The sequence below is a fragment of the Solea solea genome, chromosome 11 (genome assembly GCF_958295425.1).
Source record: "Solea solea chromosome 11, fSolSol10.1, whole genome shotgun sequence".
Taxonomy (NCBI): Eukaryota; Metazoa; Chordata; class Actinopteri; order Pleuronectiformes; family Soleidae; genus Solea; species Solea solea.
In genome coordinates, this window is record NC_081144.1 from 16,651,213 (window position 1) to 16,671,174 (window position 19,962).

The window sequence follows — 19,962 nt, forward strand, 5'->3', positions numbered from 1 at the left end:
TGATCTACGCTCTAATCTCTAGGGTTTATGGTTAAGCATGAGCAGGCCCTCTCTGTGGCACTGCTCAGGTCCTCAGTCTGCACATCTTTTCAGTTGCACTGGCTGGCTCCCTTCACAGCCACTCAAAGCAGGGGGGAGCCTCTGCAGAGACTCTCACTTTGAGCCATTTACGTAAAAGGAATGAAACAATGAGTAAAGCTGTTAAGACTGTAAGGTCTGTAAGGTTCTGCCCGGCCCAGCATGAAGGGGCCATTCTGGACATGTGAAGAGGGGAAAGCCGGACATTGGCAAAGAGCTAAGGAAGGAAAACATTGAGGTGGGAGAGTGCCAGCCTTTTAGTCTAAAGAGACAAAGAAAAGGAAAGTGTGTGGCTTGTGTGAGCATATAAAATACAGTGGGCTTTGCTGCATTTTTATTTTTTCTTGGGATTTAGGTGCAGTGTAATCCCTTTGGTGCTATTTTCTGCCTTCTTCTTAATCTGTCATTGTCAGTGTGGTTTTTGGACCCAAGGTTTTATGGCACATCGTTTGAGAAAGCACATGGCTTCCACGACAGTAACTGTGATGAAAAACCCGGAGCCAAGGAACGATATACAGGGCTGTGCATTGTTGAAGACAAGTACAATCTAAAAGTGGGGATACAAATTGAGTGTTATCTCATCAGGAACATGCTCTACATTGGGACATAGCACTGTGATTCTAAGTGGGTCACCTGTCCAGGAATGTTTTGTGGCCATGTGGCAGGGAATCGGGCTTGCAGGACTCACTGCCATGTTTGTACATGCGGAAACTGGAAATGAGTCTATGTTTAAGTGTGAAACCGACTGTTTGCAGTAGCGAAGGTTGTGTATCTCTCCTCACAAACATTGCTGCAGTTGTTTGATTTACTCCACAGAATTTGTGCATGTGTTTATGAAACAGACAGAAAATGTGTTTGAGTGTCTGCCTGTGCATAAACAGGTGTGTGTGAAATACAGGTAACAGGTTGTGTTCGGTCGAGTGTGTTGCCTCCCGTGTGTGTGTGTGTGTGTGTGTGTGTGTGATCACCATGACCATCACTCAGACCACAGCCATGTTCATTCAGATACTCAGTGCGTCTCTCTTAACGGACAACACCACAGGGAGCCTGTCCATTTATTTAACCAATCGTTAACTGGTGGAGAAAACACACCCGACTGTTTGTCTGACCTCCTGAGGGCACAGAGGCTGTGAGCTCTTGGTCTGGACTCTGGGTGGGATGACCTTTGACCCTATGGGTGTTTCATCTCAGTTAGTGGCAGACATACACACAGTCTCTCAGTCTCTCTCGTGCCACCTCTATCTCCGTCCTGCGTTTCTGTCACAAGTTTAACATAAAACCTGCGAGTGTTGCAGGAAAAGTGTGTGAAGTACGTTCAGCAAAGCAAGTACACTCACACACGTGGTGAACAATGATTGGACATGATGTATTTGTATTTGACAAGATTCCTAACTATATTTTCATGTTTATATTTAAACATGAAAATAAAGAAATGTTCGAGTGTCAGTGTCAGATATTATATTTCTGTTGGGTCAGAGTGGTATAAAAAAAACATTTTTGAAAATGTTGAGCAATCTGGCCCATCTGGCTAATCAGGAAACGTTTACATTATGATCAAATGTGTCACAAATGTTTCTTTAGTGTCAGAAACCATTTATATTTTGAGTGTTTTGATCAATCCTTCACCTCGTGTCCTCACGCCCCCTCTCTGCCTCTAACAGATATAACTACGTCCCCCATGGTGAGTGACACAGTCGCCCCAGTCGTGTCACGGACGTGAAAATAAACCACGTTACTGTGACGACACACAGCGAACCAGACCACACACACACACGTGCACACACACATGCACACACAGTCAAGCAAAACAAATGACGCTAACTTGAACATACAAACGCGCAGAGATACAGACCGAAACAAACACAAACATGATGAAAGACATGCATGTTCAGAAGTAAATATAAATACGTAGAGACAAAAGCTGGTCAACCAGTAACTGGACTGGATATTTGTACTCTTGTACATGCATGAGAACACAGAGAAAGCTTTCAACTCCTCAGCTGGGCCACACTGTTGACTGAAGCAGTTCAGTTACTAAATATTTCAGTAAACACCCACTTTTATTGAGCAGTGCTGCGTTTTCAGATTTGCAAAGTCATTAATTTCCTCACAGACGTCCATTAGTCTTGAATACAGAAAAAAACAACGACTTCAGCACTACCTATAGCTCAGCATAAACGTGGATTTCAATGTTGACTTAATATAGTAGAAGCATAATGTGTTAGAGTTACAGAGAACAGCTGATTGCTTATAAATCAGCGTTTTATTTCTCCCATGTTTGTTGCCTTTGGATCAAAACCCTCCAAACTGCAGATGAATGAAACCTCTTTCAGGATGATTTTCCTGTCATTCGGTCATTTCCACTTTGTGATTTCTCTCTGTAATGATCGCCATAAATCTTAATCCGTCCTCACCTCTCTGCATCTCCCCGGTTTTGCCCACTCAATCACTATCTTATTTTCCCACCGCTCACTGTCTTGTACAGTTTGCCTCACACATGCTCTCTGCCCTCTTCTGCGTCATCGAGGAGGAGTAAGGAAAGTAAAGACCTCGGGGGACACAGATTTCCCTGTGGTGAGAGGGCGATGGAGCCCGGCCATTATTTGATCCATCATTGAGAAAAAAGGCCAAGTAAAACAGCAAGTCAAAAGAGAGTCTGTTGGTTCGCCAATATGCCCGTAAGATGCCTGACGCAAGTCCAAACCGTACATGCTTAAAAATATGATTAAAATGAAGTTTCATCCAGCCTTAAATAAGAAAATGTGAGCAAAGAGTTCAAAGACAAAACTTGGGAGTCCTGACAGATGACTCAAATTATTACGTAGGGCAGACCTGGTTAATTTTGTTGTCTTTGATATACTCATGTAGCGTCGACCTCCCCTCCATCAAAACAGTTACAGCAAGGGAGGACAAGAGGGGGAGGAAGATGGAGAAGATGACGAGTGGCTAAAAGGAGCAAGAGTACAAAGGTGGACGTCTGTTTTGGTTAAATCAGTACAGGACAGCGATAGGGCAGGGAGAGAAGGAGCAGCCAAGAAGCTGTTTTGTGACTGGGTGGTACGTGATTAAAAGTGGGAAATCTACTTTCGGTATTTTATGTCTCTCCTGCACGCACTGTAATCTTTTTAATCTTAATCTGAGGTTCAAATGTTCTCAGGGAGACAATATGTCAAGATAGCAGTACTCGACATAACTCCAAACTGCATGTCAGATGTAGTTACGCGTGAGTCAAAGGAGCCACTTTGATTGTTCAGTCATCAACAACTGTTGTTTTTTGGTGGATTGTTTCATTAAATTCTTTGCTTGACTTTATAAACAGTATTAGGCAAACAGTTAATTTAACAGTAGCCATGTAGGTTACTATTAGCAACCATGTGCGTGTTATGGTCTGTGTATAATTCATGAATCAAGGGTGTGTTTTTCTTCTATTGATCGTTTACTTTCTAAATGAAAAACTGAGTGCTCATATTTTATTGAGATCCCATAGTCGCCATTTTAAGGGTCAAATCTTTAGCCAGCTTTAGATTTTAACTTAGGAAAAAGGTTATAATGATGACAGTTCCTGAATGAACAAAGGTAATGACATGTCGCACTAATTGTGAGAATGTGCATGTACAGGTATGCATGTCAGTAGACTCTTGTCTCTGGTGTAGTAGCAGGGTCCTGACGTATTTTACTTGGCACAGCTAAGTACAAGGTAGCCTCTTTCTCTCTCTTTTTCCTCTGTCAATCGCAGCACTTGTGTGTATTTGTCTTGGCAGAGTTTGGCCAACATTACTGTGACGGTCTAATCAGCTGCACAGGCACACACACCATTCCTCCATGAGATAACACACACACACACATACAGGTTTGAGCAGCTATTCTCCTTAGGACACTGCATTGACTTCCATACATTTGATGAGGCAATCATCCCTAACCTTAAGCATAACCAGTTAAAACATAAACCTAACATTAACCTACCAAAAACTCAAAAAGGACCAGGATTTGGTCCTAATGAGGACCTGTAGTCCATGAGAACTACAGGTCCTGACAAGGTCAATATTTATGCCAGAAAAGGTCCTAAGGAGGTAACAAATACAACACACACACACACACACACACACACACACACACAGTCATTGTGCAATGCAGCAATGTGAACTTAAGTATCAAGAGAGCATGGAGGTGCTGAAGGAGTAAAGATGACTAATGAGTGAACTAAAGAGACTTCAACAGAGACAGATAGAGAGCAGAAAGCAAATAAAACAAGAAAAGAAAAGATAGACAGAGAATAAAAGTGATGAGAAAGTTGAAAACTAAATAAACAACTTTTTTTATTTGTTTTTCGTGACAAGTGTTGTGCAGTGATCTCCGGTTATTAAGTGATTTCTTGTCACATAACTGGTGAATTACATATTGTGGGAGAAAAAGTAGTTATTATTATTAGACTATTTCAATACATAACATGCAACTCTTGTGAAAATGACATAAATAGCGTTTCTTTCTTTGTCATTCACCAGTTAGTATTAATTATAGGGCTGGAAGAAGTTCTTTTTTATTCGGCCACGATAAAGAGACAAAGAGTATTTCTTAAATATCCCTCATCATCTTAATATTAAAACGATGTGAGTGTGTATGCACATGTTCACATGGACACCTGCAAAACCTGTTGACAAACATTTAGAAAATGGAAGGTACATATGGATCAAATAAAAGATTCAACTGCTTGACCTTATTTTGCGGATCCAGTTAAGCTTCGCCAGTGTATATTTAACTTTGTTTACTTTTTTATCGACAACAACAATTTGATACGTGTCAAAAGGCTAATGTGCGTGACTGTATTGTTGTCTGTGTTTGAAAGTATTTTTAACCTACGGACTTTAATGTCATCATCTCCCCTGTGATCTGTGTTTGGATGAAGACTCAGCCCTCCAGTGACAATGCTCCATTGTCTATAAGAGGAACAGAGACTCCAGACACAGAGTTCACTGTAAGGACACTTAAATCACCATTATGCACTTGAATCAAACACGCGGCCGTACTGTGGCTCCTGTTGCCGTTCATTCTCTTTTTTACCCTGGAAAAGCCACATTGATCACACCCAGCAGCTCTGTCATACACTGATGTTGTTGAAGTGGAAATATAAGAGGCAAAAAAAAATAAAAGCCCTTTGGTCTGCAGTAACCTTGCTCTGACCTCACACAATCCAAGTAAGTGGAAAGTTTTCACCAGGTGCATAAGACTAACTGGTGAATGACAAAGATAGAAACGTTATTTATTTGTCTTTATTTTTAATTGCTAAATTGCTTAATTCCTAAAGGTATTAGACAGCAATTTGATGTAAAGTGGAGGCATTTTTATTGCTAAACGTTAGGGGTGATGAAAAAAACAACAGAAAATCGATATATCCATGTGATCCAGCCTAAGAAAGAGAAAGCCTTTGCCACTCTTGACTCGTAAAAACCTGCTTGTTGCTTAATTTTAAGTGATCTACAGTTCAGCTTTGTTTGGTTGAAATTCCTGTGTTTGACGTCGTGCTAATGACTTTTCCAGTGACAACGCTCTCTGACCAATCAGTGGCCAGCAGTCTGCTGACCTCACATTTTCATATCAGCTCACCTCGCCAGAGGAGGTGCATCAGGTAGCAGGTACTATCCCTAATGGAAACGCAAAAAAAACTAATAATATATGGTATAATAATATAATGGGAAAACACCATTTTTCAGGAATCCAGGGTTTTGAAAACCAATTTTTCATTTGCATTTGAAGTATGTTAATATGAAGGCTCACACGTTGTGCTGTGTCCAGTTTGAGTCTCATGTTTTTGAGTTTGGCTCACGCACGCACGCCAGTCACATTAGCTGGCAAAGTAAAGACACACATGGAAATATCATGAATTATGGCTTTAGTTCATATAATCACTTTCTCAGTCACTCATATGTGTAACAAAAAGGTCCAATGTCAGCAAACAACTTTATTTTTACTGCTGATAATGTTGAAGTGTGTGCTTTTTAGTTGATAACAGTGTTATGCTAACTTTGCTATTGTTTATTACCCTGATGACTGCTTGATAATATACTCCCAGAGTCTCTCTGCACTGGCAGCTGGGTGGTTAACACGTCTCAAGCATGCGTTTCCTCCTCTCTGAAACAGTGTCTTGCGATCAAAACATCACCTGCCCCTTCTGTCAGTTTTGGGGATCATATGTTGCAATTACTCACACTTTTAAACCAGAACTTATTTACATGTCTACAGCAATGCATATCATATCGTGTGAGCATTAACTTTCAAATACTTGTAAACTACGTCACTTGAGAAATGTTATCCTGACGCAAATACGTAAGACTTTAAAAATGTAACATTCCCCATGGAAAAAGTAAAAAAGAAACATTTAACCCGGAGACCAGGCTGAATTAAGAATTGTTTTAATATGACTGTAATGTCAGATTATAGCCTCTCAGATCAGTTACAAAAACGCCAATATCTGAAGAGAATTTAGTGACCTTTACTTCTCTTGATCCACAGTTTAATCATGAAGTTTTTTTTAACTCTCTGTATAAGCTCTGTGATTGTAGAAGTACAGCCATTTGGAGCTCAACTTGTATTATTCATCACACCCTAGTTTATGCTTGTAACCCTGTGTCTCCGATGTCTTCCGCAGCACGTGTTCAAAATGGACCCTACAAAGGTGGAAAATGGACGGGGGAAGGTTCCTCATGACCCCAGCCTCCCCTTCGCTAGCATCTTTAGTGGTAAGTCCCGTGTCGTTTGTCTACATTGTCTGTATTCTTTACTGAATAAAACCTAAATGCAAGCGACAGAAAAAGGTTGAACTACATGAATTCAACCACACGTGACCTCCACACATTTGACCCCGTCTGACAAAGATGGGAAATGAACGTTGCCCTCTATGTTGCCTTGTTTTCTTGATCTGACACATCTATCTAATGAAAATGCCAGTCTGTTTCTACACCCTTCGCCTCACTGTGCAGATCTGTGTTAGTTTTTTTTTTTTAATTATACCAACACCAAGAATAGCAAGTAGAGAAACCTTTGGCTCTGACACACACACTCAGACAAGTTAAATAGTTTTGGGCGTTCCTCTCTGAATGTCATTAGATATTTAGCTTGTGAAATGACGCTGATTTATCCCAGTGACAGACAGTGTGCGTGTGTGTGTGTGTGTGTGTGTGTGTGTGTGTGTGTGTGTGTGTGTGCATCCCTCTACCCTCGTCTCTCTCTCTCCACAGCTGGGTGACTTCAGGATCAGAATTTATCCCTCTCTATTGTCTTTGGCAGGAAAACATTAATTTAGGGCCAAAATACTGTGTAGTTTGGATCAGAGTGGAGATAAACAGCTCTCACATAGATACAGAACAATACATAAAACGCGTGATGCCATGCTGCCGAGCCTTGCAGCGTCTTACACAGACGGGTTTACATTTAGTTTGTTCACCTGCACGTCTTGCTGTCGCTCCTGCTGCAGAGGGAACATCTAAAAAGGCTGACTCAGCAGGGTTCTGTAACATGACCAGACGACTGTTACGGGACTGTCCTTGAGTCGGGAGTGACTGCCGTACTCAGGGTTTATATCTGTGTCCGACAGTTAACACTGACCCCTATGGATTTTCCTCTCAGGGATCGATAACATAGAAATATTTAAAAAAAAAAAAAAAAAAAAGGGAGGGGGAGAGAGAGAGAGAGAACATGAAGCCAGAATGAAACAGTAAAACTTGATGAAAGTTATAGCCATCACCAGCTATCAACACAGCCATGTTTTCTTCTTTAATGTCAAGATTTGCACCCAAAATACACAAAGCTCAACTCCCCAGACCCCATCACTTATTTCTGTGTCTGTGTCTGTATGTGTGATACACGTTGATGTGATTGTATGTGAGAGTGTGCGTGTTTGCAGGGTAGACAAGGATGTGAGCGTGTTCCGACTATTACTGCAGCTAAATATGATAAGACGACTTAAATCACAGGAGAGTCTTCTGTGGCCAGATTCAGTTTCTACAACAGCAACAATGATGGGACAAATGAAAAACTGATGAAAACTAATGTTTATGCGAGTTGTATCCTGAGCCGCTTCCCTTTTTGGCTAGCAATAGAGTCTGTGTGGTAAAGGTTTTTCCAGACATCATGTTAGAAATGTGCCTTGAGCGAGAGAGACTGTATTTTATTTCTACTGATGAAATGGAAAGTGAGTCCAGTGCAGATGGTGGCTCACCGGAGGATGTCTTGTATAAGAGTGTTTGAGCAAAGGTCTCACATTACTTATTTGTCCTGTGCAGAGTTTACTCTGTCGTCCATGATTTTCCTTATTGTTCTTTCGTGCCAGTCTATTTTATTTCCCCTATTCTTTTCTTTGTTCCTCGTATTTATTTATATTTTCCTTCTCCTCAACATACTTACAATTTTCACAATTCTTTTTTTAACTTCTCTCCTTGCCTACAGGTGGAGAGTTATACACAGGACTGACTGCTGATTTTCTCGGAAGAGACTCTGTGATCCTCAGGAGTATGGGAGGCCGCTCCACCATGAGGACGGAGACTGATGAGAAACTTCTTCATGGTAAGATGACACAGTGTCAGTCCATTTAGTTAGATTCAACAATTGCTTTTTCTACAGGCAGGTAGAAAACCATATCAATTTATAATTGTGAGATTCAACTGTACCTATGGTCAAGCCCGATTGTACTTTATTTATTTTCTTAACACCAGATAATATAATATATATCATTATGTTTGTTAAGCCACTGAAACTTTGAAAAGTTAGATATGAATGCAGTGCTACATTTAAAATGTCTTATCTTTTTAAATTTTATATCTAATAGTCTTCCTCAAAATAAATTACATTTAAAATCAAAAACATTTTGATTCATTGGCCACGATGAGCCACTATAGCAAGATTTATTCGATATCTTCTGAACTGGTTTATGGCACATACATTCGGAGAAATAGAGAACCGAGTCACTTCCTTTGAATGTTCCCCTGCAGAGCCCAAGTTCATCGCTGCACACCTCATCCCAGACAACGACGACAAAGACGACGATAAAGTGTACTTCTTCTTCACTGAGAAAGCCACAGAGGCAGGAGACAGAGAAGGTGCCATACACTCACGCGTGGGGCGAGTGTGCGCGGTAAGACATTTAAACCTTCTGTATGTAAATGTAACGATTTTTATATCCGCATGTTTGTAATAAGTGCGTGGTAATATTCTATATGTGAAGGGGTGTCTCACTTGAGGATGTTTTAGAGTCGTGATCTGGGGGAATTCCTCTGGGTTTTCTTGTTGTCTGTATGCTTGGCCTTTCAGTGTGATGTATACATTCCTACTAAAGTCCATTAGAATCGGATTTCAGAAGGAAGATAGAGCCAAAATATGACATAACAAATGCTAGTGGGATTTAACACTAGCATCTCCCAGGACAGGAGATAAAGATTTATAGGTGGTCTATAACACTGGTTTGGAACCAAAGAAAAGACAGATGTCTTTTGGGTCAATCAAATATTTACATATCCCCAACAAGCGTCCAAAGGCATACTTTTATCAAGAATGATATGAATCTTCACTCTTTTTCTAAAATGCAACAGCCTTAAAATTTCCCAACCTTGAGCCCCATCTGTTGCATTCTGTCACATTCTTGTGTGCAGTGCAGTTTGAGGAGACAGGTGCATTTTCAAAATATAAGCAAATTCCTGGATTATCTCAAGAGAGGGTTTGACTGTGCCAGAAAAGTTTGCAGAGACTGCAAAGTCAAAATGTAGCCTACACTTTTAAATTCTCTTGTATTTATTGCCATCTCATTTTCCCTTCTTTGCCTCCGTCTGTGTCGTCTTCTTTTCCAACAACTACAGTATATTACAGGATTTCCCTTACACACACACTTATACAGCATTCTTAGTAAGGACACTCATATCTCTCAACCTAACGTAAATGTGATTCTAACCCTAAAACAAAATGTGAACACTAATAAACCCCTGAAAAGTTGTGAGGAGCTGCCAAAAGGTCCTAAAAAGGTCAAAATATACTCAAGGTCTGTGTTTATTCCAGCAATGGTCCTTAATTGGTAACAAATACAGATGTAGATATACACACACACAGAGGACACCAAGTTCGAGTTGGACCCAGTATAGATAATAAGCCAAAGCTAAAAAGTCAGTTATTTAAACTCAGTCACTGTTTACTGCAATAGAAAGTCAAAACAATGAAATTGTGGATTTGGAAGCTAAAATGCAGCTGTCTGTATGTATGTTTTATTGATTTTTTTTTATAATACATCTTTTACCCAGAATGATGTTGGAGGCCAGAGAGTGCTGGTGAACAAGTGGAGCACCTTCATCAAAGCCAGACTAGTTTGTTCTGTCCCAGGACCTCATGGCATCGACACACACTTCAACCAACTGGGTAAGACACACAGATACACACACACCCTTTTCAACATGCTACAGACACACATTTACGCACAATACTCAAACACATGCTCATCATTCAATATGTGTGAGGACACCAAGACTGTCCAAAACGTCCTCACAAAGATGGTTTGTAACCAATATTTGTGCAACACACTCACTAACTTGTCAATGTCGTTAATGAAAACCAGAGGATGTTTTCCTGCTGAGAACCAAGGATGAGAGGAACCCAGATGTCTACGCAATCTTCAGTACTATCAGGTAACCTCACATGAAGCACTGTCACACGAGGTGGCCTTTTATGGTTCAAAAAAGTTCCAGTAGCTACAAAACCAGTTAAATACTCAGATAGTGACCACAGTTTAACTAATTCAAGTAGAAACTGATGTAAACAGCCATAACACACCAAGAAGACACATGTTGTATCCCTCCTCCTTCAAGGAATACTTCACCAATTTGCATTTAGCTTTGTGACACTTGGTCCGAGCCTTGGTCCGAGGCTTAAAACTGCAACCCTAATTCCGCACTTCTTAGACCCACTCGTAGGGGGACGGACCTCATTCCCAGAATGTAAACAGTTACGCTAACAGGTCACTGGTGGGCACATAACAAAGAAAAGAAAGAAGATATTTCTCAACTCAAAATTCAAAGCTAAATGAAAATCAGTGAAGTATTCCTTTAACAATGTTTGCTGCTTCTTCTTCTTCCTGCCTGTTCATCACTTCTATTTATTCATTTATAAACGTCTCTTCTTACTCCTCCACAGCAACGTGTTCCAGGGTTTTGCTGTGTGTGTTTACCGTATGGCCGACATCAGAGAAGCTTTCAACGGACCCTTTGCTCATAAAGAAGGTCCTGACTACCAGTGGGGAGCTTATGAAGGCAGGGTTCCCTACCCAAGACCAGGGGTGGTGAGTGATTTTATCACTCTAATGATAAATTATAATATAGCCTTTCCTATGCTGATGACAGCTTTTATTCTAAATGCTCCAAAGCTCCTAAAACCAACTTGAGAAATTGTTGTTTACAATTTAAATAACCTTTTCAAATCATGTGACTAAAGTAAAACATGTGGACTTGAGTCAAATGTAATCCTAAGTGACAGAAAATTATAAATGTGTTTGTCTCAAGTAGGCTCAGAATATTTTAGGCTATTTGTCTTTGTTTAGTTAAATCTATTCTATTCCTTGCAGGGTTGTTGTATTAGAATGTGTATTAGCTCGATTTGTCTTGCAAAAAAAGGTAGATATTTAGTAGGTAGAAGGTACAGTAGTACATGGTGGTTACTATAACACAGGGGGGGGTCTGCATTGACAGAGGTAGAGCTATAAAAATGTTAAAAATGAGGTGTGGAAAGTTTCTGTATCAGTAATGTAAACTTCTAGATTTGGTATTGCAGCTGCGGTGACTGTATACAGTACAGACCCCTCTCCTGGTTTACGTCTGGACTCTCAGAGGAGCTCTGTCATGTTCTCTCAGCCACATCACTGTAACTCAGACCTGTTAAACACACACAGACACGGGTGTAGGCAGCACACACGCAGCACACGCGATCACGTCTCCCTCATTAGCAGAGAGAGGGAGAGCGCATGGAGGCAGACGCAAGAAGAAGAATGTGACAAGAGAGCAGACACCTCTGTGGTTTGGGGTTGACTCTTCCGACTCCCTGATTAACAGGAAGCAAGAAAAAAGGTGATGACGGGGGGGGGGGGGGGGGGGGGGGGGGAGTGAGGAAAGAGAATTTAGTGGATAAATCAGGGTCAGTGGATTATTGCACAAGACAAAATGTATTCTTACTTTCTGGATGTTCAATGGAACAATTTAAATTTGATACTTGGTAAAACCTTTCTATTATAAGTCAACTTTTAAAACATAAAACACAACAGAGACAGTTATTTGAAGGACTGTAATAGACAAAATGATTGGATCGGCTCAGATCTGTGGTAATCCTACCTAGACATTTCCTGAACATCTGTGTTTTGTTGTGTTTTTATGCTGGTCTTGTCCATGTTCTGATCCTTTTTCAGTGTAAAAGCTTTATGTTGGACACTTAAATATCCATCTTAATAGGCTGCTATCAGACAACTATAATCCAAGATCATCCTTGCCTGTTCCTCCTGGATTAGGAGACATTTTGTTTTAAATCAGTCTTACTATATTACATTGTCACTCAATTCAGTTATTATATCAGCCAATTATTTCTACACATTTTTCCTGCACTGCCAATTGAGAATGGATTTAAAGTGTTACACATTTAGGGGCCAGAGAGAAAAACTGTGTTTCAGTTAGTGAGTAATCCCATATTTAGTGATTTAGCGCAACGTTTTTTATAATGTAGGGACTAATCTAAGCCATTTCTGTTACGCTCCATAGAATTTTGAATTGATTACAACTTTTTAATGCATGTTATTTAAATAAAATACATATGAATCTATACTAAAAGGTTAGGAAAATTCCACAAATTTGTCCAAACCCAGTCTTTTGGGAATGACTGATAAAAAGAATGACTTTGGCTAAAACCAAATGAGTAAAATCACGATAAGAGAGGTTGATGTAGAAACGAGAAAAGTAATTTTCCAGGATTTGAGCTAATATTCTTCTTCTTCTCTGGGGGTCGGTTTATTAAATTGGACCAATGTCTCATTTGCAGCACAGGGGGGATTACACATCACATACCTTACTTAATACACATAAACAGAAACAGACAAGGGTATCATCCACATCCATCCTAATACTGGAATTGAACAGTTGTCCGCCAAACACACTCACCCCTTATCCTTCTCATTAATTCTCACTTGGCTCCAAGTTGGTAATTGTAACCAGTCGAAATGCTGCAAGCTTGGATGAAATGAGGATAGACTTCGGAGCTAGTCCACTTTTGGTTTTATGTTCTCTTCAAATGGAAAATGAGTAGATTAGTGATCAGTTTTGAAACGGACTGACTTGTCAAAGATGAGGATCAGGAGCTGCACAGGTTTGAGAGTGGAACTCTGGAACGGTTGAGCAACAACTTAAAAGCAACACAATAATAATAAATCACAGAATTTGCTATGAATAATCACTGTTAATCACATGTTTTCATCTCGATACTAAGCTTGTGATAATTGATGGATTTGGCAGTTTTACCTGCCCATGACTGTGCTCTGTATTATAGACTGACTTTTTTTAAATATCCACCTAGAACTCATTCAGTGTGGTGGCTTTGTCTTTTTTACTTGGGTGATGTGGTGTTATTCTTGGTCAAAGGTCAGCAGCCACAGGAAGTGGATAAGGAACAAAATGCAATTGCATAATTTTCTTTTTAAATAATGCGTTATATATTTGAAACAATTGCAACATATTAATTTTGACAGCACTGATAAAATTGCGTATGAAGTTTCAAATGTAAAGAGTAAGTGATCATGTTTTTTCTTTGTACGTATAAAATAAACATTGCAAAATATTAAATGCAATGCACATGGAAAAAAAAAAACTAAAGTACTTCTTTATAATTAAAGATCATCCAGCAAACACATTGAGAGGCATTCAAACTTAGTTAATTGCAGAATTGACCATGCATTTTCTCACACATTCCACACCTTCTGCAAAAAACTGATACCATTTATTGAAGCATATTCAGAGGAATGTGCAGTACATCAAACATGTGTGAATATTTGAGTGTAACCTCGCTGCACAGTTCAAGTTCTCTCTCTGAAACTGAATACTGAATATTGTTGTGATAAGGAGGACTATCAGTATTTACTCAGTCTCTTTATAAATATTTTTACCTTCTATTATATGGTGATCAAAGGACCAACTACTCGTTCTTCTATGAGAGAAAGAACCATCTAAAAATGCTTCCCCCTCTTCTGTGATGTTTGGCAAAATGGCCAGTTCCATGACACATGCTTTCATTTTAGTCAGTCTTTTTTTTGCAGGGCTACTTATCTTCACACATCTCATCCAAATCCCTGTGTCACCCCGTCCTCCCCCTTTATATCATCGTCCGTTTGTCAGATTCATTTCACTTGAGGCTTTTTAGGCCTTTTCATGATATCATTTCTCTGTTACCCCTGTGTGCACTTCAGTGGAATTAATATTTACGTTGTAATAAAGCTTCAAGTAGATCACTAATCTATAATAAATGCCTGAAGCTCCTCCAACTCTCTAGTCTATAGGTTGAGCTCTCCTGTGTGTCACTAAGCGACGTGCCAGAAATCAACTCAAACAGCAGTCTTTGTCATTGGTCATTGCACCCGAGTCATCAATCCTTATGACATAAAACTGCAGATCACATAGTATTTTAAGAGCGACAAGACTTGGACTATATCAATTTGGCAAAGATTTAAGCTTGATGCTCTTCCTGATGGAACCCTCTCCCTTTATCCGGGTTTGGGACTGGTTCCACAAGTACACTTAGGCACCCAGAGTGGTTGGATATAGTATTCTGTATGGAGACTACAGGAGCCAGGAATTGAACCCCCTACCAGATGGAAGACAACCGCTGTAAAGAATCTTAATCTGATGAGCGTGAATCTGCTTTGAGTCGAAGACCAGACAACAAACATCACTCATGATGGTTTTGGCCACCAGCAGAGCCACCGGAGCCAACTGCTTCTGAGTAGAACAGTTGATATAATCACACCCCATGGTTCAGTGGAACATGTGCAAAGCACTTGCAGTGCAGAGTTATGAAAAAGTTGCTGTGCGTGACAACGACTGGCTGCTTCTCAACGAATCACAGATTGCTGGGAATCAGTAACACAACAACATGTTGCATGGTTCGTGTTAATGCCTTTATCTGGACACTTTTCAGCTTTTTTTAATTATCCGAGTGGCAAAAAAAAATCTCAGCCAAGTTCTAAGTCATTGTTTATTATTATAGTGACACACAGTGGGTGGACTTTTTTTTTTTCCAACCAACAATAAACTTGGTAAAAATAGAGTTGTTTCCTAACACTGAACATTATAGCAGTGGTGCTTAATGTTCATCCAATGCTTGTAGGTAGGCATAATACAAATGCTAATGATGGTTCTTTGAGAATAACCCCAAGACCATAACTAAGCCACACCTCTTTGGACAGCACACCACCAGTGGTGGGAAATGTTGGAAATATATTTCACAGTGGGCATTTATCAATGCTGTCTTTTAAATTTTCCAAATTCAAGGATTTTAATAACTTTTACTTCCATCCCTCTCTTTTCCCCTATGTTCCACACCGCCTTTCTCCAGTGCCCCAGTAAAATCACCAACCAACCCGGCAGAGAGTTTGGCAGCACAAAGGATTTCCCCGATTCAGTGCTGCACTTTGCCCGCAGCCACCCGCTGATGTGGCGGCCGGTGTATCCAGCGCTGCGCCAACCTGTGCTTGTGAAGGCCAACATTCCCTACAAGCTGAAACAAATAGTGGTGGACCGTGTTGAGGCAGAGGACGGGCAGTATGATGTCATGTTCATTGGCACAGGTAAGTGCATGTTACTCCTTTCCAGATTCAGAAACCTGCATTGTCTAAATTCTTAGAAAAGTGTTGTGAATTGTGAATAGTTGTTCACGTATTAAGGATGAACTCGCATGTGTAACTTATAGCATGTCTGCTCGTCTTTCAGATACTGGCACAGTGCTGAAGGTCATCGCCCTGCACGGTGGAAACAGTCTAGAGACAGAGGAAGTCACGCTAGAGGAACTACAAGTCTTCAAAGTAAGTTTAACTTCATCAGCTAACTCAATAAACACATATCTGATTCCTTCTGATTTCTCATGATTACACAGCAGAGCATATTGTTGAAGCAGACCTGAAAAAACATACAAGTAAACATTAAGCATTCCTCTTTAATTCTCCTTTATCAATAACAACCCTCAAAGTTATTAATTCTCCACATTTTTTGAAGAGTAATCGCTCCACTTTCTCACATAATGAGGTGAATTATTTCTACTATTGCAGGTTCCAACTCCAATTACATCACTGGATATATCTGTCAAAAGGGTAAGTCGATCGGACAATCTAAGAATTTACATAAACTGTAAGTTTCATTCTGCTTAACACCCCCTTTTTTGTTCTCCTCTCATCACAGCAAGCCCTGTATGTGGGCTCTCCGGCAGGTGTGGCGCAGGTGAAGCTGCATCGCTGTGAGACTTATGGGAAAGCCTGTGCAGAGTGCTGTCTGGCCAGAGACCCTTACTGTGCCTGGGACGGGTCATCATGTGCACGATATGTACCCAACAGTAAGCGTCGCTACCGCAGGCAGGACATCAGACATGGCAACCCCGTGCTGCAGTGTGTGGATCAGAACCTGAGTGGTAAGTGTGTGACTACCTCTCTAAGCAAATCCCATTTAACACCCACGGCTTCCCTTACAAACTGTGAACTGTTTAGCTATAGACAGGAAGAGGCTGCACTCTTCTATAAACAGTCCATGAGGTCCAGCAGAGAACATTATTGAACATGTGCCAACTTCTGTTTCATTGAAGATTGTGTGCGTCTGTAAGGATCAGAGCCTTTTTGTCAGCTTTCTTCTCAGGATATAAGACAAACCGTATTTACGGGAAAAGTCATGTGTTAATCTCAAGCTGATTGCCGTGCAATTAGAAAATACACGTTAAACTTGTAAAAAGCACTTCCATTCCAATGCAATACAGCCCTGTGAGTACATGAGTGTGCTGACAAATGAGCTCAACCTCCCACTAATATCCAATATACAAGTATGTCAAAAGAATTGGATAAAGCTGCTGCAGAGGTGAGGGGAACTCGAAATGTGAAGACAGGTAAAAGAAAGAGAAACAACTCTGTGGAGATGCAGGTATGAAAGGGGGTATGAAGTGTGTTTGCTCACTTGAGCGTAGGTATGGAGATTAGGTGATGAAATACATCTCCGTTCAAGCCCCTGAGTGAACCCAGTTTTAACAGGGTTCCTTTGTGCCAATGAGACAGGATGTTATTAAAACAAGATTCACAGACTACAACTTTAACTATGTACAGTGTTTGTTATGAATGTTAGCATTTAGGGAATTCATTTCTTGCACATTAAAGGTACGTCTGTATGATAAATGTAACATTAGAGTGAGTGGCTGATTGGGTGTAGGTTTGCATGAAGACAATAGACTACAGTTCAAGAAGTAACACAGTAACACACACTTTCTTTTAATGAATCCGTCTTTCAATGAGAATAAGTATATGTCTTTAAATACATCCTTACAGTCCCTGTTGTTGTAATGGTCAAGTGTCCAAAGACTTAGTCCTTATAGTGTATGTGGTGTGTATATAATGCTGATGTAGCGAGTGTGTAAGCATAATTCACCATTATCTGTACATGTAGGTTAACACACAAATGAGGGTTGTGTTCAGGGCACTCATTGTTTGACACTCACTGCTGTGCTGTTAATATGGTTGCCAAGGGACCATGGCCCCTTTAAATTGCAAGGGACTTAGGTGACGTGGCGTCACGTGGTGATGGGAAGCACCATCTTTATTTTGAACACTCAGCTGTTTTGTTTCTGAGAAATAAATGACTTGACGCATCCAAGCAGTCCAATGCGGATGCTGTCGCCCCCTCAAGTTTCCTGAATTGAAACAATATTTTTTCTGAAGAAAGACTCATGTCTAAAAGTTAAATTATGTATTTACTTTAGGCATGACAATTAGAAAACTGGGGAGACTGGATGATTATGATTAACATCAGAAAAAAGGTCACTGTGCCAGGCACAGCTAAATTGTTGTAAAAACAACTTGTTAGTCATGAATGTGTTTTGGGTGTAACATGTAATAAATCAGTGTCATTTCACATTCCCTTTCCAAAGCCAAGTTTGCTTGTACCTTGGCAGATTGCTATTATAATGATGGATCTGCCAGGTATTAAGAAAGAATGTTTCTCTGCAAGGGGAACTGCTTCACTATAACAAGTCAAAAATGCAATAATTGTCTACTGCCCCAGGAAAGCAAAGCACCAGAAATGCACCTGACCACACCTCGTTTGAAATTGAACACTCCCCACGGGCACTTTTACACTTTTACAAGTGCTTTTGCTTTTTAAACAACATGAACACAGTCAACACTGTGACTGCGTCAGTTCTCAAAGTATAGCTGCTTCGAGCTACATGCAAATGAATCCCCAAAATCTTCATTATCATTCTTTGACAAACTCTCTTACTCCCTTTCAAATAGAAGACCATGACGTGACGGAAGACAAGGTGGTGTATGGGACCGAGAACAACAGCACCTTCCTGGAATGTGTTCCTCGCTCCCCACAAGCAACTGTAACCTGGCTTGTCCAACAACACGACCACAAGGAAGAGGTAAGTCAGTCAGTAATTGCCCTCAGATTGAATTTTTAATCAATATGCTTTAGCTACTGTGGCATGACAGCAGAAGGTAGGTTATGGTACACAAACCAGGAATAATGTGAAACGTCTGGCAAACGTTGGCCTTGGTGATTGCCTTTAAACACTGGGATTTGCGTGTGAATTTGGCACACGGCCGACACATTTGACAGCCATTTGACATATGGTTGAAATTCAGTAGTTATATATCAAAGAAAAGTGCACAAGCTCACTGAAAAACTTGGATAAACAGTGAATTCCTTGCAAAATTTGACCGCATGCCACTTAAAGCGTCATTCAACGTTGACAGGCCTCAGTGACTTAAGCACAGCGCTTTTTTTAAAGCACGACTTTGAAAATGATGCTGTCCTGTATGCCCACACCCAGAGTCATTTTTCATCTGTTTGAGGTCATGTTTCTCCAAGCTTAACCGAGTACCTCGGTCAGCCAGGCAGTTTTAAGGTATTACCACCCCTTCTCATTTCCCTGCAAATAAACATGTGGCTGCCACTCTGGCTGACAAGGCTACCATGTTTGCGTTGGCAGAGAGGGATAGTTTGAATAGCTGAGGAGTGTTAGAAGTGACATGGGGAGGTAGGAGGTTGATAAAGAAAAGAGAACAGTGGAGGTATGAATGACTGGAGAGGTGGAGGAAGTGGGTTAAAGAAAAGAGTAAAGGAAAGCAAAAGAAAGGGCAAAAACTAACAGTGACTGGATATCATGATACATTCCGACTGATGTAATTCAGGCAAAGAAAACAACCCCTGTCCTTCTTTCCTCGGTCTATTTGTTTTAATACAGAGCTTTGGACCCAATTTGCATAATCTCTTTTTATATTTAGTTTTTAAGAATGTGTTACTGTGCAAGTGACTTGCAGACATTTCTTGTTTATAATGCAACGCCAGAAGGTGGCAAACATTTAGCGAAGAAATGTAAGAAATGCAGATGCTTTCATGTGGGTGTACTGCACAATACAACAAAGCAGTTAGCTTCCATCATGTTCTGTGGCACGTACAGTATAGAGACACAAATGAGTCTTTTTAAGGAATGCAACAGGAAAAGATGAAGCTTCAAGATACTGAAGTTAGTTCTCCACTGCAGTAGGAATTTGGTCTTAAAGATGCTTAACTGTTTTAGATTTCAGTAAATTTTGTTTCAAACATTTAAAACAATGATTCAGTATAAGTATGAAAC

The 19,962-nt window shown here is 40.3% G+C and overlaps 1 protein-coding gene and 1 long non-coding RNA gene across 3 annotated transcripts in view; one reads left to right on the forward strand and one right to left on the reverse strand.

The window, feature by feature from the left end:
• LOC131468576 (uncharacterized) overlaps positions 1 to 19,962 on the reverse strand; it is a 90,876-nt gene that overhangs the window by 58,071 nt on the left and 12,843 nt on the right. The gene's annotated exons all lie outside the window — the stretch shown is intronic.
• The window catches only part of sema3bl (sema domain, immunoglobulin domain (Ig), short basic domain, secreted, (semaphorin) 3bl), a 55,098-nt gene that overhangs the window by 32,440 nt on the left and 2,696 nt on the right, over positions 1 to 19,962 (forward strand). Inside the window, exons 5-15 of one of the 2 annotated variants that reach the window (XM_058642975.1) lie at positions 6,722 to 6,812; positions 8,518 to 8,634; positions 9,060 to 9,202; positions 10,356 to 10,470; positions 10,667 to 10,736; positions 11,242 to 11,386; positions 15,688 to 15,919; positions 16,062 to 16,153; positions 16,397 to 16,438; positions 16,527 to 16,752; positions 18,614 to 18,744. In XM_058642975.1, coding sequence (XP_058498958.1) covers positions 6,722 to 6,812; positions 8,518 to 8,634; positions 9,060 to 9,202; positions 10,356 to 10,470; positions 10,667 to 10,736; positions 11,242 to 11,386; positions 15,688 to 15,919; positions 16,062 to 16,153; positions 16,397 to 16,438; positions 16,527 to 16,752; positions 18,614 to 18,744 — 1,404 coding nt within the window. The remainder of the gene's footprint in view (positions 1 to 6,721; positions 6,813 to 8,517; positions 8,635 to 9,059; positions 9,203 to 10,355; positions 10,471 to 10,666; positions 10,737 to 11,241; positions 11,387 to 15,687; positions 15,920 to 16,061; positions 16,154 to 16,396; positions 16,439 to 16,526; positions 16,753 to 18,613; positions 18,745 to 19,962) is intronic. The other variant, XM_058642976.1, reaches the window with a different exon arrangement.